The following is a 14625-nucleotide window of genomic DNA, read 5'->3' on the forward strand; positions in this document are numbered from 1 at the left end:
CCAATATGTTCAGGGTGAGCCTCATTTCAGACGTCCAAGTGGTTAACATTTTGACAGTCGATTCAGTTGCGAATATTTTCATATTCCTCAGAAGGAAGAACTGTACTATTGTCCTCTATAAAAACTGCTGAACTTTCTTTGTACGAAGAGCAGATGGCCTTCTATAAGAGCCATTGTAGTCTCATAGAGGAGGACCTGGTGGTATTGTTTAGCAGAACTTGTTGGCCAGCTATAAGAAGATCTGGTGGTCTTCTATAAGAAGACCTTGAAATCTTCAATCTATAATATGACCCTGAGGTCTTCTATAAGAAGAAGTTGAGATCTTCTATAAGCAGACCTTGAGCTCACCTATCAGAAGACCCTGAAGTCTTCTGAAAGAAGATCTTGAAGTCTTCTATATGAAGACATTGAAGTCTTCTACAATAAGATCTTGAAGACTTCTATAAGAAGACCTTGATGGTCTTCTACAGGGAGATTTGGTGGTCTTCTACAGGGAGACCTGCTGGTCTTCTATAAGAATACCTGGTGGTCTCCTATAAGAAGACCTGGTGGTCTCCTATAAGAAGACCTGGTGGTCTCCTATAAGAAGACCTGGTGGTCTCCTATAAGAAGACCTGGTGGTCTCCTATAAGAAGACCTGGTGGTCTCCTATAAGAAGACCTGGTGGTCTCCTATAAGAAGACCTGGTGGTCTATAAGACCTGGTCTTCTATAAAAAAAAAACCTTGGGGTCTTTTATAAGAAGACCTTGAGGTTGTTTATAAGAAGACCTTGAGGTTGTCTATAAGAAGACATTGAGATCTTTTATAAGAAGACCTTGAGGTCTTCTATAAGAAGACATTGAGATCTTCTATAAGAATTTCTTGAATTCTTCTATAAGAAGATCTTGAAGTCTTTTACAAGAAGTCCTGGTGGTCTTCTATAAGAAGACCTTTTCGTCTTCTATAAGAAGGCCTGGTGGTCTTCTATAAGATCTGGTGGTATCCTACGAGAAGACCTTGTTGTCTTCTATAAGAAGACCTGGTGTTTTTCTATAGGTACACCAATGGTCATCTATAGGTAGACTTGGTGGTCTTCTATAAGAAGACCTTATAAAAGAGTAGTTGGTGGTCATATGTCAGACGACCTGGTGGTCCTCTATAAGAAGACTTGGTGGTTCTCTACAAGAGAACCGGTAAGAAGATCTGATAGACTTCTGGGAAAGGACTTGGTGGTCATCTTTAGGAAGACCTGGTGGTCTTCTTTAAGAAGACTGTGTTGTGGACTTCTGGTGGTCTTCTATTAAAGCATCTGGTGGTTTTTTATCAGATGTTGGGCAACAGGGAAACCGCTTCTCATATTATTTCGTAATTTGTCGTGTTACCTCCTTAGCTGAGATGGCTCTAATATGGCGTAGCACACTCTTCTTTGCCCTATTACTCTTTGGGTACCCCTCTGTCACTGTCTCGTCGTTGAAAGTATCGGCCTTCATACTTCTTTCCTGGATTCGAAAGTGACTTCCGATGCGATACCCATAAATTACTTAATCCTGCAACAATGTTGCATTGCTTCAGGCGGTCTAGCCACTAGCTCGTCCAAAAGTCTGTTGGCTTCAAGAGCATGTTTACTAACTCTTGGGTTTTCAGGTTTCTTTCTTTGCTCGTCTCGTCTCCTCTGCTGGGAAATTTGGTCAAAATACGTGTATTCGACTAGGAATGTGTAGCAGGCAGGTGCAGCTGTGATTATGTCTCTCAGCTACCCGAGAATTTAAGGGAATAGACAGCTCTCTGACGCGGTTGTTGGTAAATTCTCTATACCTTTGCCATGCAGCTGTTCCATGGTTCAGTAAAGTAAGCAACTGTACCTCGGCAGATCCACAATTTACTGCTACATCCAGTAACTAGTGTCAAAGCTCAAGCGATATGGGTTATAAGTGATTTTAGTTAGTGCCGGCAGGGGTTCTTGCAGTTGTTGGGCCATTATTTCAGTAAGTATGGATAAAGCCGCGAAAACAACCTGCTGTCAAAACTCTAAATCGATCCGATACATGTCCTTTAACAGAAAAGTTAGAAAGATGGCGAGGGAGATATACTAAGGCAGCCATCAGACCATCTGCTTTTTCACATGTATGACATCAGCTGTTCTGTATATTAGTATACCCAATGTGACAACATACATGTGAAATAGCAGATGGTCTGATGGCCGCCAAAGGTGTATAGTGATAAAATCCATATTTGAATCTGATGTGTAGAAGAAATATTGCGATGTGCAAAGTTTGGCCAAATCGGTGGCTCTCTTCGAGAGTTACATATCTTGTGCACCAGCCAGTCAGACAGATTGATGGACAAACAGTGCTAAATCGACTCCAAATTGTCCGAAACGAATTTCGTCCAAACTTACCATTAATTCGATGAGATAATTCGTATAAAAGTGTACACAGTTCTAAAAATTCAGTATTTTTTTTTTGTATATACCACCTTTCACCTAAAGACTGAGGCTATAAAAACTGTCAAAGTGAATCCAAAAAATTAATATCATTAAAAAATCTTCATTTCAGGCCTTTTCCAATGACACAGCCACATTTTACGCCGGTGGTGTGGCAGACAGTTTTCTTTCAATGAGAATTATTCCCATTAAGGCAATTGGTTCCAGTATTGTGGATGATGAAGAACTGAGTGAGTATATCGTCATTCAGTCAACAGTCCTTTTTGGACTCGACATGCAATAATAATTCCTCTTCTCTTTCATTTACAGGTAAAATGTTTGCCATATTTAGTATCTTTCAACCATTGTCCCAGCTAATTTTTGTACCCATCTATAGTGCTATTTATGAAAGCACTGTCGACTCTTTCCCGGGTACCATTTTCCTGTTCAGTGAAGTTTTCGCTATACTCAGCATTATTGTCTTTATGTCAGTATATTTAACAATGACTCTGAAATTCCGCCAAGTTAAAAAGGCCATGAAGTGAATTAACCTCCAAATTTGTTCTTTGTTCTTTTTTCTTTCTATGTTTCTTTCTCTACTTGACTTTCTTCATCTTCTCCTTAAATATTTTTGGTCTTTCGAAATCCGAAAAATCACAGTATTTGTTATTTTGTTGTAAGACGTCGTAAATCCCAAATGAAAGCCGATGAAGCTGCCAAGGCTGAAAATGGTCATAAAAATGCCGGAAATGGTAACAACACCAGCACCACCACTGCCATACAAAATGGAGACTCCGAAATAACTAGTCTTTAGAGAGTAAACGAAATTAATTTTTATCTAAATATTTGTCAATATAATTATTAAATAAACTTTATTTAAATTTTTATGTTTTAATATTAGTAATTAAGACGAATAGGTTTCATTTCGCATTATTATTTTATAGGATGTTCGCGCCCCCCAATTTTCAGGACAGAGCGGAATTAGGGTACACTACCATATATTTCAACCATAAAGACAATTGCAGAGAACTTTCTTACATTTAACTTGAGAGCCCATTTATAGAAATATCCCTGAAGGACCTCAAGATGAGATGTTACAATCCGGGCCCTTGGTTCAGACGTGGCCAAGATAACATCGTCAGCATATAATAATTGTAAGCTTACGCTAGGGAGCTCGGGCATGTCCCTAAGGAAAATGTTGTAGAAGAGAAACTTGAGGCACACTTCTCTAACAGATCGTTCGTTTGATACTCTCCGACCTTGCATTTGAAGCTTCGTTCCCAGACGAAACTTGCCACTGCACTGTAAGTTTGTATACCTATATCAAGCTGTTCCATCTTGAAGAACATGCCATCGTCCCCACGCCACTGCTATCGTCCCATGCCTGAGAGTGCATGAGATACCAAGTGACCAAATTAACAGTCTTTGAGGATTCTTTTGTCTTCGAATAGAGACCTGAGACCTTTTAGTATAAAGAAAGCATATAACTTTCCAGAGGAAGAAATCAAGGATATTTCACGATAAATTCCATAGTGATTGGGTGGAGAACCGCTTTTTCCATGCAGTAAGGAAATAGCGCAAATTCAGACAGTGGTTAAAAAAGATTGCAAAAAAACAAATACTGCATTCCCTGCCTTTTAATGGACTACCCTGAATTCTTTCCAACCACTTGACTTTTTTACTCGCCTTCGTCCAAGGATACTGCCGATGCACCTAGGTGTACTTTTCCCAACTTTCACTGCTCTCAATTCACGAGCCGTCAGCAGTAAATATGCTGTGAAAATGCTCAAAGGATCGTCCATTCCCCGATAACACTGTTAACATTACTAAGGGAAGAATGATCGACCGGCCTCTGTATGTGACCATGTACACCCTGCTTAGGTTTGGCCAAAGCTTCACCTTTTAAATTGGCATCATCAATGGGTTGTGTATTTGTATCCAATTAATCTCCAACATGGGTCTCGGGATTTGAGTCCAGCAGCGGCCTTAATTTCACCAAAGTATCTGTTGTGAACCATGATGCCTTCCAGAAAAATTTGGTAACTTTTCCCCTCAAATACACTAATCACGTTCTTAATTATGTAGACACAATATTTTATATCAGCTCAGCTCTTCAAACTCTACTGCGCTCTCGAACAAAGCCCAAAATTCAAAGGGGGAGGTTACCAAGAGAACAAATGTTTCGATAGCAGTCTTAAAGACTGCTTGCATACTAGCGGCAGTAGCATTTTTCTCATCTATGGAAAGATTCCTGTCAATGGGAAGGCATATGTTTGAAAGACTCCACACTAATTCCCACCCTAAATCGGTTTAAAAACTTTCTCAAAGTTCAGGTCCTAACTTCCCTTGTTGATAAACCTCCTATGTCAAATACCATCTATAGGGAGTTGTGATCAGAGTCGTAGTCGTAAGCATTTGAATAAGTACTACCACTCAACAAGGGAAACCTGGAGTCCGCAGAAAGGCGTCTATAAATGAAGCCGAATTGTCATTGAGCCTGTCTGGGATATCAGTTAGGACAATCAACCAGATAAGTAGCCAGGGCTCTATCTCTGGTGTTAGTTTCTAACCCGCCCCAGGATGGCTGCTTCGCATTGAAGATCATCGCTTTCTGATTGCAAGTTCAACGAAGGCTTGAGATCAGGCACTAAAGAGCAGACCAACAGACGTGGATTTTTTTAAGACATATGTTTCAACGCACTGCAAACCAATAGGCGTGGATTTTTTAAGAATATCTTTAAATAAACCGCAGACCAAAAGGCGTGGATTTTTTAAGAATATTTTTTCAATTAACTGCAGACCAAAAGGCGTGGATTTTTTAAGAATATTTTTTCAATGAACTGCAGACAAAAAAGCTTGGATTTTTTAAGAATACTTTTTCAATGAACTGTAGACCAAAAGGCGTGGATTTTTTAAGAATACTTTTTCAGTGAACTGCAGACCAAAAGGCGTGGATTTTTTAAGAAAATTTTTCAGTGAACTGCAGACCAAAAAAAGTGTATTTTTTAAGAATATTTTTTTAATGAACTGTAGACCAAAAGGTGTGCATTTTTTTAAGAATAGTTTTTCAGTGAACTGCAGACCAAAAGGCGTGGATTTTTTAAAAATATTTTTTCAATGAACTGTAGACCAAAAGGCGTGGATTTTTTAAAAATATTTTTTCACTGAACTGCAGACCAAAAGGCGTGGATTTTTTAAGAATATTTTTTCAATGAACTGCAGACAAAAAAGCGTGGATTTTTTAAGAATACTTTTTCAATGAACTGTAGACCAAAAGGCGTGGATTTTTTAAGAATATTTTTGCAGTGAACTGCAGATCAAACGGCGTGGATTTTTTAAGAATATTATTCAGTGAACTGCAGACCAAACGTCGTGGATTTTTTAAGAATATTTTTTTAATGAACTGCAGACCAAATGGCGTGGATTTTTTAAGAATATTTTTTCAATGAACTGTAGACCAAAAGGCGTGGATTTTTTATGAATATTTTTACATTGAACTGCAGACCAAAAGGCGTGGATTTTTTAAGAATATTTTTTCAATGAACTGCATACAAAAAAGCGTGGATTTTTTAAGAATATTTTTTCAATGAACTGTAGACCAAAAGGCGTGGATTTTTTAAAAATATTTTTTCACTGAACTGCAGACCAAAAGGCGTGAATTTTTTATGAATATATTTTTTAATAAACTGTAGACCAAAAAGGCGTGGATTTTTAAGAATATTTTTTCAATGAACTGTAGACCAAAAATCGTGGATTTTTAAGAATATTTTTTCAATGAACTGCAGACCAAAAGGCGTGGATTTTTTAAAAATATTTTTTCACTGAACTGCAGACCAAAAGGCGTGGATTTTTTAAGAATATTTTTTCAATGAACTGCAGACCAAAAGGCGTGGATTTTTTAAGAATATTTTTTCAATGAACTGCAGACCAAAAGGCGTGGATTTTTTAAGAATATTTTTTCAATGAACTGCAGACCAAAAGGCGTGGATTTTTTAAGAATATTTTTTCAATGAACTGTAGACCAAAAGGCGTGGATTTTTTAAAAATATTTTTTCACTGAACTGCAGACCAAAAGGCGTGGATTTTTAAGAATATTTTAGCAGTGAACTGCAGACCAAAAGGAGTGGATTTTTTAAGAATATTTTTTCAATGAACTGTAGACCAAAAGGCGTGGATTTTTTAAAAATATTTTTTCACTGAACTGCAGACCAAAAGGCGTGGATTTTTTAAGAATATTTTTTTAATGAACTGCAGACCAAAAGTCTTGGATTTTTTAAGAATATTTTTTTAATGAACTGCAATCCAAAAGCGTGGATTTTTTAAGAATATCTTTTCAATAAACCGCAGTCCAAAAGGCGTGGATTTTTTATGAATATTTTTTCAATGAACTGCGGACCAACAGCCGTGTATTTTTTTAGAATATTTTTTCAATGAACTGTAGACCAAAAGGCGTGGATTTTTTAAGAATATTTTTTCAATGAACTGTAGACCAAAAGTCGTGGATTTTTTAAGAATATTTTTTCAATGAACTGCAGTCTAGAAGGCGTGGACTTTTTAAGAATATTTTTTCAATGAACTGCAGTCTAGAAGGCGTGGACTTTTTAAGAATATTTTTTCAATGAACTGCAGTCTAGAAGGCGTGGACTTTTTAAGAATATTTTTTCAATGAACTGCAGTCTAGAAGGCGTGGACTTTTTAAGAATATTTTTTCAATGAACTGCAGTCTAGAAGGCGTGGACTTTTTAAGAATATTTTTTCAATGAACTGCAGTCTAGAAGGCGTGGACTTTTTAAGAATATTTTTTCAATGAACTGCAGTCTAGAAGGCGTGGACTTTTTAAGAATATTTTTTCAATGAACTGCAGTCTAGAAGGCGTGGACTTTTTAAGAATATTTTTTCAATGAACTGCAGTCTAGAAGGCGTGGACTTTTTAAGAATATTTTTTCAATGAACTGCAGTCTAGAAGGCGTGGACTTTTTAAGAATATTTTTTCAATGAACTGCAGTCTAGAAGGCGTGGACTTTTTAAGAATATTTTTTCAATGAACTGCAGTCTAGAAGGCGTGGACTTTTTAAGAATATTTTTTCAATGAACTGCAGTCTAGAAGGCGTGGACTTTTTAAGAATATTTTTTCAATGAACTGCAGTCTAGAAGGCGTGGACTTTTTAAGAATATTTTTTCAATGAACTGCAGTCTAGAAGGCGTGGACTTTTTAAGAATATTTTTTCAATGAACTGCAGTCTAGAAGGCGTGGACTTTTTAAGAATATTTTTTCAATGAACTGCAGTCTAGAAGGCGTGGACTTTTTAAGAATATTTTTTCAATGAACTGCAGTCTAGAAGGCGTGGACTTTTTAAGAATATTTTTTCAATGAACTGCAGTCTAGAAGGCGTGGACTTTTTAAGAATATTTTTTCAATGAACTGCAGTCTAGAAGGCGTGGACTTTTTAAGAATATTTTTTCAATGAACTGCAGTCTAGAAGGCGTGGACTTTTTAAGAATATTTTTTCAATGAACTGCAGTCTAGAAGGCGTGGACTTTTTAAGAATATTTTTTCAATGAACTGCAGTCTAGAAGGCGTGGACTTTTTAAGAATATTTTTTCAATGAACTGCAGTCTAGAAGGCGTGGACTTTTTAAGAATATTTTTTCAATGAACTGCAGTCTAGAAGGCGTGGACTTTTTAAGAATATTTTTTCAATGAACTGCAGTCTAGAAGGCGTGGACTTTTTAAGAATATTTTTTCAATGAACTGCAGTCTAGAAGGCGTGGACTTTTTAAGAATATTTTTTCAATGAACTGCAGTCTAGAAGGCGTGGACTTTTTAAGAATATTTTTTCAATGAACTGCAGTCTAGAAGGCGTGGACTTTTTAAGAATATTTTTTCAATGAACTGCAGTCTAGAAGGCGTGGACTTTTTAAGAATATTTTTTCAATGAACTGCAGTCTAGAAGGCGTGGACTTTTTAAGAATATTTTTTCAATGAACTGCAGTCTAGAAGGCGTGGACTTTTTAAGAATATTTTTTCAATGAACTGCAGTCTAGAAGGCGTGGACTTTTTAAGAATATTTTTTCAATGAACTGCAGTCTTAGCCTTCACTTTCTTACTGATCTCGGCGGCGTGGACAGTCACAAACACAGACAGGGTGACCTTCAATATTGCAGGTGGTGAAGGAGTTCTTATAGTTCCCTCTTGACCTTTAGATGTCATTGTACAACTTTTTAGACTGTGGGTTTCCGCATTTAACGCATGATCGCTGTCAGTAAAAGCATTGAGTGATTTATGTCCTCGAATATAGGTCTGAGTTTTTACGGGCTGTGAATATCAGACTGTTTTGAAACCCTGAGCAACCATTTCCTGTCAGTGACACTTACCGCATCCGGAAACTCCCCTTCAAGGCTTCCAGATAATGTTTAATCGCATCCTCAGTATAGTTCTTGAGTCCCTGAGATTGACATTATATAGTGTAAAAGCTGACATTAACTTGTCAGCTGAATTCTTGTTAGTACGAGGTGGGGGCATCCTGGCACTGATATCAGCTTGACAGGTTCCGTTATCGGGGATAGCTTGTTTGTTCACTTTCGTATTAGCACGTACTTCAATTGCAACTGGTTTGGGTTTCGGAATTGCAACTTTTGAAACCATATTCGTCTGTCATGTCCTCTGTGGTAAGACATTCAAAGACATGTCGATTTCTTCGGATACATCGAATGAATTGACATTTTGCCAATAAAGAGTTTAGGTGTATTTAGTGGAGGAACACAAGCTTGAATGGCCACTTTTTCTCAAGATTATTAATAATATGCAGACACGCATTTTCTAGCCCAACATTTAGAGATAGAATTTGTGCAGCCCTTCTTGAGATTTTATGACCGATTCTGCTTTAGCCGATAGAAAATTATTTCCTCTATGGGTTTTATCAAATCATTCTGAAGTTGAAGTTAATAAAGACTTCCAACTGAAATATTGTATGAGTTGAATCACGCCTATATCTTTTGCGTTGACCATCGGATACCATCGTATGAAATCCACTATAATTAACGGAGACTTGTGCTAATACGTCAGCAGCTTCACACACCCCTTTAAATCGCTAAATTTGTTACCACTGTAATGCTCATTGGTGTTGATTGTTTCAGCTTAAGATATTGTTTATATATTTTGTAGCCATATCTTTTATGAAAAAAACATATTTTTGCAGTCTATTCAAATAAATGAGAATGTATAAGCCGAACCACCCCATCCAGAGTCCAACAATAAGCATCGTTTTTTTAAGAGTCTACCATCAGCCAATTAAAATCACGAGTCACCTTTTAAATGTTCGGAAACAGATGATTAGTCTAAAATTAACCCTCTTCTAAGACAATCATGCATTTTTATTTCTCTAGAGAATCTTGACGTTTTGTCTAGAGGCTAGCTACTTCTCAGAATCTTCAAAGGCCAACGAAACAACCAACCAATTGTGACATGAAAAAGAAAAATGCCAGTATATAATTTTTTCAATTCAACCCCGTCATTCATTTACCTTAAGGCCTCCTCACAAAAGTTGCAGGTGAAGTCAGCAAACTCCCTTTTTGCTCAGCTAATACGCCAGCAAAGAAAGGATATGTGATTTCATAAAACAAATACCACGCAATGTCTATTTGACCATAAAATCACGTTTTCTACACACCTCACTTGGTCTTGGCGACAAGAGACCTGGTGGCAAAGGACTTTCTGAGCAAGTGTGGAAACAATTATTTAATTAAACATCCGTTTTGGAAGACAAATTGTCAAAGCTTTTTGGTTGAGGCGAGAGGTTTAAGGGAGTCAAATAAAAGTGCTGAAGAAAATTTTACAACGCCATTGTCTTTTGTAAATTTTAGTAATTAAATTTAATTCATATATGTACATATGCATGTACACGTTTGTGTTGTGTGTATATTGTTTTGTCTCCCTCACATTCTTCTTCGTTCGAGAGTTATCGTGCGCACCAGCCAGCCAGACAGACAGACAGACGGACAGACAGACAGACGGACATTGCTAGATCTACTCAAAATTGTCTGAAACGGATATCGTACAAACATACTTGGGGTCTAAAACCATTATTTCGATGAGGCACATTTTTGGTCGTATCAAAGTGTAAATACCCTCTTTAGCCTAAAGGCTGAGGGTATAAAGACCTTGTGGTATTTTATAAAATAACCTGTGGTATTTTGTGGTCTTCTATTAGAAGATTTCGGGGTTTTCTTTAAGGATACATGGTTATATTTTTAAAGAAACCCTATTGATATTTTATTAAACATCCTGAGGGTCTTCTTTAAAAGGTCAATGCAGTCTTCTAAAAAAGGACCAGGTGGTTTCCTATCACGACAATTGGGGGACTTCTATCTTGGTGTCTTCTATAAGAAGACCTTGTATTCCTCTATAAAAAGATATAAGGTGGTCTTTTTTATAGGAATACCTGTAGGCCTATTCTGTAACTTTTAACGATTGAAAAGTTGTTAAAATTTCTTTTGTTTTTGTAACAACTACAAAACAAACAAATGAAATTGTTGTAAAATAAACAATGAGTAAAGTTGTTAAAAAGTTACAGAATAGGTACCCTGGTGTCTACTGCAAGAAGATTTGGTAGTTGTCGGTAATAAGAACTGGTGAAGACCACCTTGCGGTCTTCTATGAGGAGTATCCCTGTTATTTTATAAAATAAACTTGTGTGATAACCTACTTGTTGACCTTGAGGTCTAATATAAGTAGGCCTTGAGGTCCTCAATATAAAACCATTATAAGAAGCCCAGGGGGCCTATTCAGTAACTTCTTAACAGTTTCACTCATTGTATATTTTATAACATTTGCATTTGTTTGTTTTGTAGTTGTTACAAAAACAACAGAAATTTTAACAAATTTTTAATCGATAAAATTTACTGAACTCCTACATTGGTGCTCCTCTACAAGATGGCCTGGCCTTCTATAAGTAGAACTTGTGATCTTCATTAAGATGACCTGGTCTTCATAAGAGGTCCTGGTGGCCTTCTGTAAGAGGACCTGGTCTTCTATAAGAAGATGTGGTGGCCTTCAATTAGATCTTCTACAGGAGGGCCAGGTAGTCTTCTACAAGAGGACAGGGTCTTCTATAAGACGACCGTGTCTTCTATTAGACGACGGAATCTTCTTTAAGAGGACTTATTCTTCTATAAGATGTATTGTTGGTCTTCTGTAATAGGACCAGGTCAGTTATAAGAGGTCCTGCCCTTATTCAGTAACTTTTTAACAATTTTACTCATTGTTTATTTTCCAACAATTTAATTTGTTTGTTTTGTAGGTGTTACAAAAACAAAAGAAATGTTAACAACTTTTCAATCGATAAAAGTTACAGAATACGCCTACAGGTCTCTATAAAATGTATTAGGAACAATTGAGATAATTTTATATGATTGGACTTTGCAGGGACGTACGCAGGATTTCATTTCGGGGGGGGCCCAACTTGACCAAAAATCATGAAATTAAAAAATGTTGTGTAGCGTTACATAAAGCTATTTTAAAAGGGTTTTAGTTGATTTTATATGAAATATTGACACAAAGTATATAATTTCAATAGAGAGAGTTGACAATATTATAGATATAAGTTTGAAATTTGGAACAGAGTAACATGCAGCATATTATAGTACGTTCAGTATAGTCCCCATACAAAAGTTCCGCCTGGTATTTTGAAGTTTTTAACCAAATTCTCCAACAGAATTGACGCAATAACTAAAAAATCTTTCAAACCAATATTATACTTGTAGGTTTACGTTTTGGTGTATTCCGGAATTTTTAACCAAAGTAGCTCTTATTTGGCAGTTTCGATTCTATTTCAAAGATTTACAGTATTTCTTATTCTTCAAAGTACATATCCATATATCACACATTAACTTCAGTCCCATTAAAAAAGTTTTGTGTTACTTTTGCCTTATTAAGTTATCAAATGGACACATTTTACCGCGAGGACTGATGCTGATAAGAAGAATTATCTGAAAAGCCTATTAATGTTATTTGTATACCATTAATTAATTCAAATAAATAACTCCAAAAAATAATAACTCGAATCCCCGAGTGCAAATTAGACTTGTACCGAACATTTCCAATCAAACAGTGCCAGCTTTTGTAAGAAAATAATATTCTTTTATGTCATAAAAACACGAAAACTTTACTATTTTACCAGAAGTTATAGAGTCCATGCAACTGAAAAATTCAGAAAATTGCATTTATGGTATGTTCCAGTACTACAATAATCTACTCATTTTCAGTAGTAAAAATTTGTAGATTCTTGAAAGTTCTGGAACAGGCATTTAGAACAGAAAACATTTTTATCAGGAGTCGGGCGATACCAACTACGATTCATATACTCCGAATTATACACGCAGTACTGTTTGAGACTACGAAACCCACATTCGGGCTCGGCAAAATTTTAGCTAAGTCCTGACAAAATAGGTTAAGTCGGAAAAGCTCCATCTGATATCCCAATGGTTGTTCCGCCTTATTTCTACCTTAATTATACGATTAGATGTTTATGAACTCGATGACATTTAAAACTTTCCAAGGACTATGACCAAAGATTATGCACTTTTCGAAAATAAGTAAAAAAAGTATCAGTTTTAATAAAAGTATTGACTTTCATCTATAGACAGATCGAATAGGGCTTCATAACCAATATCTCTGTCCTAAAAATTGTGTAGTCAGGGAGTTTCAGAATTTCGTTGCCTTTTTAGGACGTATACATTTTCCGACAAAAATGTCGAAACATTTGGGTACAAAACTTCACGATTATCAGCGTTGCGAATAAATGTTTATGTCGTGATCATAAATTTGACTTCGATAAGAGCGCAAAAGTTTTGCACTTTTGTGGAGAAGATACCTGCAAAATGGTCCATTTTGGAAGTGGACCTAACTTTGGAAGTCATTTCTTTTGAAAGTTATCGTGTCAATCCGTTTAGTAGGTCATAGTAAGATTTAGAGCTTTTGAACCGTTATGTCGGGAAGCATCGACTTACCCACGAAAAATAGAATATCGCTGTAAACAAGACCGCAAGGAGTAGCATTGGCAAAAATGTCCAATAAATTCTCGAACAACCCTTATATTGCACTTATTTTGAAATTTTGTGAGGGAAGTATCCGAAGATGTTGTCCCATATAGACCCTCTTGGTACTTGATATACATATTAACGTTCGGAAGTAATTTTAGGATGTTCAAAGTTTCGGTGAAATCTTTGTATGGGAGGTACCTGAAGGAGTGAACCGATATAATCCATATTCGAACCTAATCTATGTCCTGAAGAAATCGATTTGGACCTTCGACAAAGGTAGACTTGTGAGAAAAAAAGACTGGACCGATATGACTTAAAGTTCGGTTGATCCGTTCGAGAGTTATCATGCGCTCGAGCCAGACAGACGAAAGAACTGGGCTAAATCGACACCAAATTATTTGAAGCGGATTTTGTCGAAACATATGAGAAGTCAAAGGCCATTATTTCGATGAGGTACATATTTATTGTTAGCCTAAAGCCCGAAATTACAGCAGAATTTAATACCATTTAACCAATGTTTGAGCATTAAGTTTGTTTGCGGTTGTTTTCAGCTACAACTTTGTTAATGATAGGAAAAAATGCAGGTGGGTATGCTACTTATAGCATATATTAGCACTTTATGACGCACAACAATAAATTTTTCTCCATAAAATAAATAATAAAAAATTAAGACAGTAAAACAATTTTCTTATTGGTTTTAGATACATGCTCCACGGAAAACACTTGATATATCGTACATTTTGTCCAGTAAACTTGTCATTTCATGCACTTCCAATCCGCAGAGTACTAAACACGTAATTTTTTGAATACAGAATGAGTTTAGAGCCTCAAGACCTTTATATTTATTATAGAATTCCTCTACCCTTTATTATTTGATAATGAAATTACATGAGAAAAAGAAGTAATACAGATTTTACTAGAAGTTTTCTCAAAAAGAGTATTCAAACAAAAAATTTTAAATATTTCTTAGACAACTTGTTCATAAATAAATTTTTAGTACATGACATTCAGAACAATCTAAGTTTTCATTTGAAAATTCCAAAAGTAAAAAATTATTTTAGTGAAAAACGTAATAATTTCTTAAAGTAGCTCAAAAAATTTTAGTCGACCAAACCATTTCGGGGGGGGCCCGGGCCCCCAGTGCCCCCCCCCTGCGTACGTCCCTGGGACTTTGCAATATTCCT

General features: G+C 36.2%; 2 protein-coding genes across 5 annotated transcripts in view; one reads left to right on the forward strand and one right to left on the reverse strand.

Moving 5' to 3' along the window:
* LOC141399964 (solute carrier family 46 member 2) overlaps positions 1–3283 on the forward strand; it is a 34602-nt gene extending 31319 nt beyond the window's left edge. For both annotated transcript variants that reach the window (XM_073979349.1, XM_073979348.1), the window contains exons 7-9: positions 2536–2653; positions 2733–2889; positions 3063–3283. In XM_073979349.1, coding sequence (XP_073835450.1) covers positions 2536–2653; positions 2733–2889; positions 3063–3216 — 429 coding nt within the window. In that variant the 3' untranslated portion in view covers positions 3217–3283. The remainder of the gene's footprint in view (positions 1–2535; positions 2654–2732; positions 2890–3062) is intronic.
* Positions 1–14625, reverse strand: part of Vsx2 (Visual system homeobox 2) — a 459366-nt gene that overhangs the window by 337022 nt on the left and 107719 nt on the right. The window lies entirely within an intron of this gene.

This window comes from Musca autumnalis, unplaced genomic scaffold (genome assembly GCF_047663935.1).
Source record: "Musca autumnalis isolate F117 unplaced genomic scaffold, ASM4766393v1 scaffold_3, whole genome shotgun sequence".
Taxonomy (NCBI): domain Eukaryota; kingdom Metazoa; phylum Arthropoda; class Insecta; order Diptera; family Muscidae; genus Musca; species Musca autumnalis.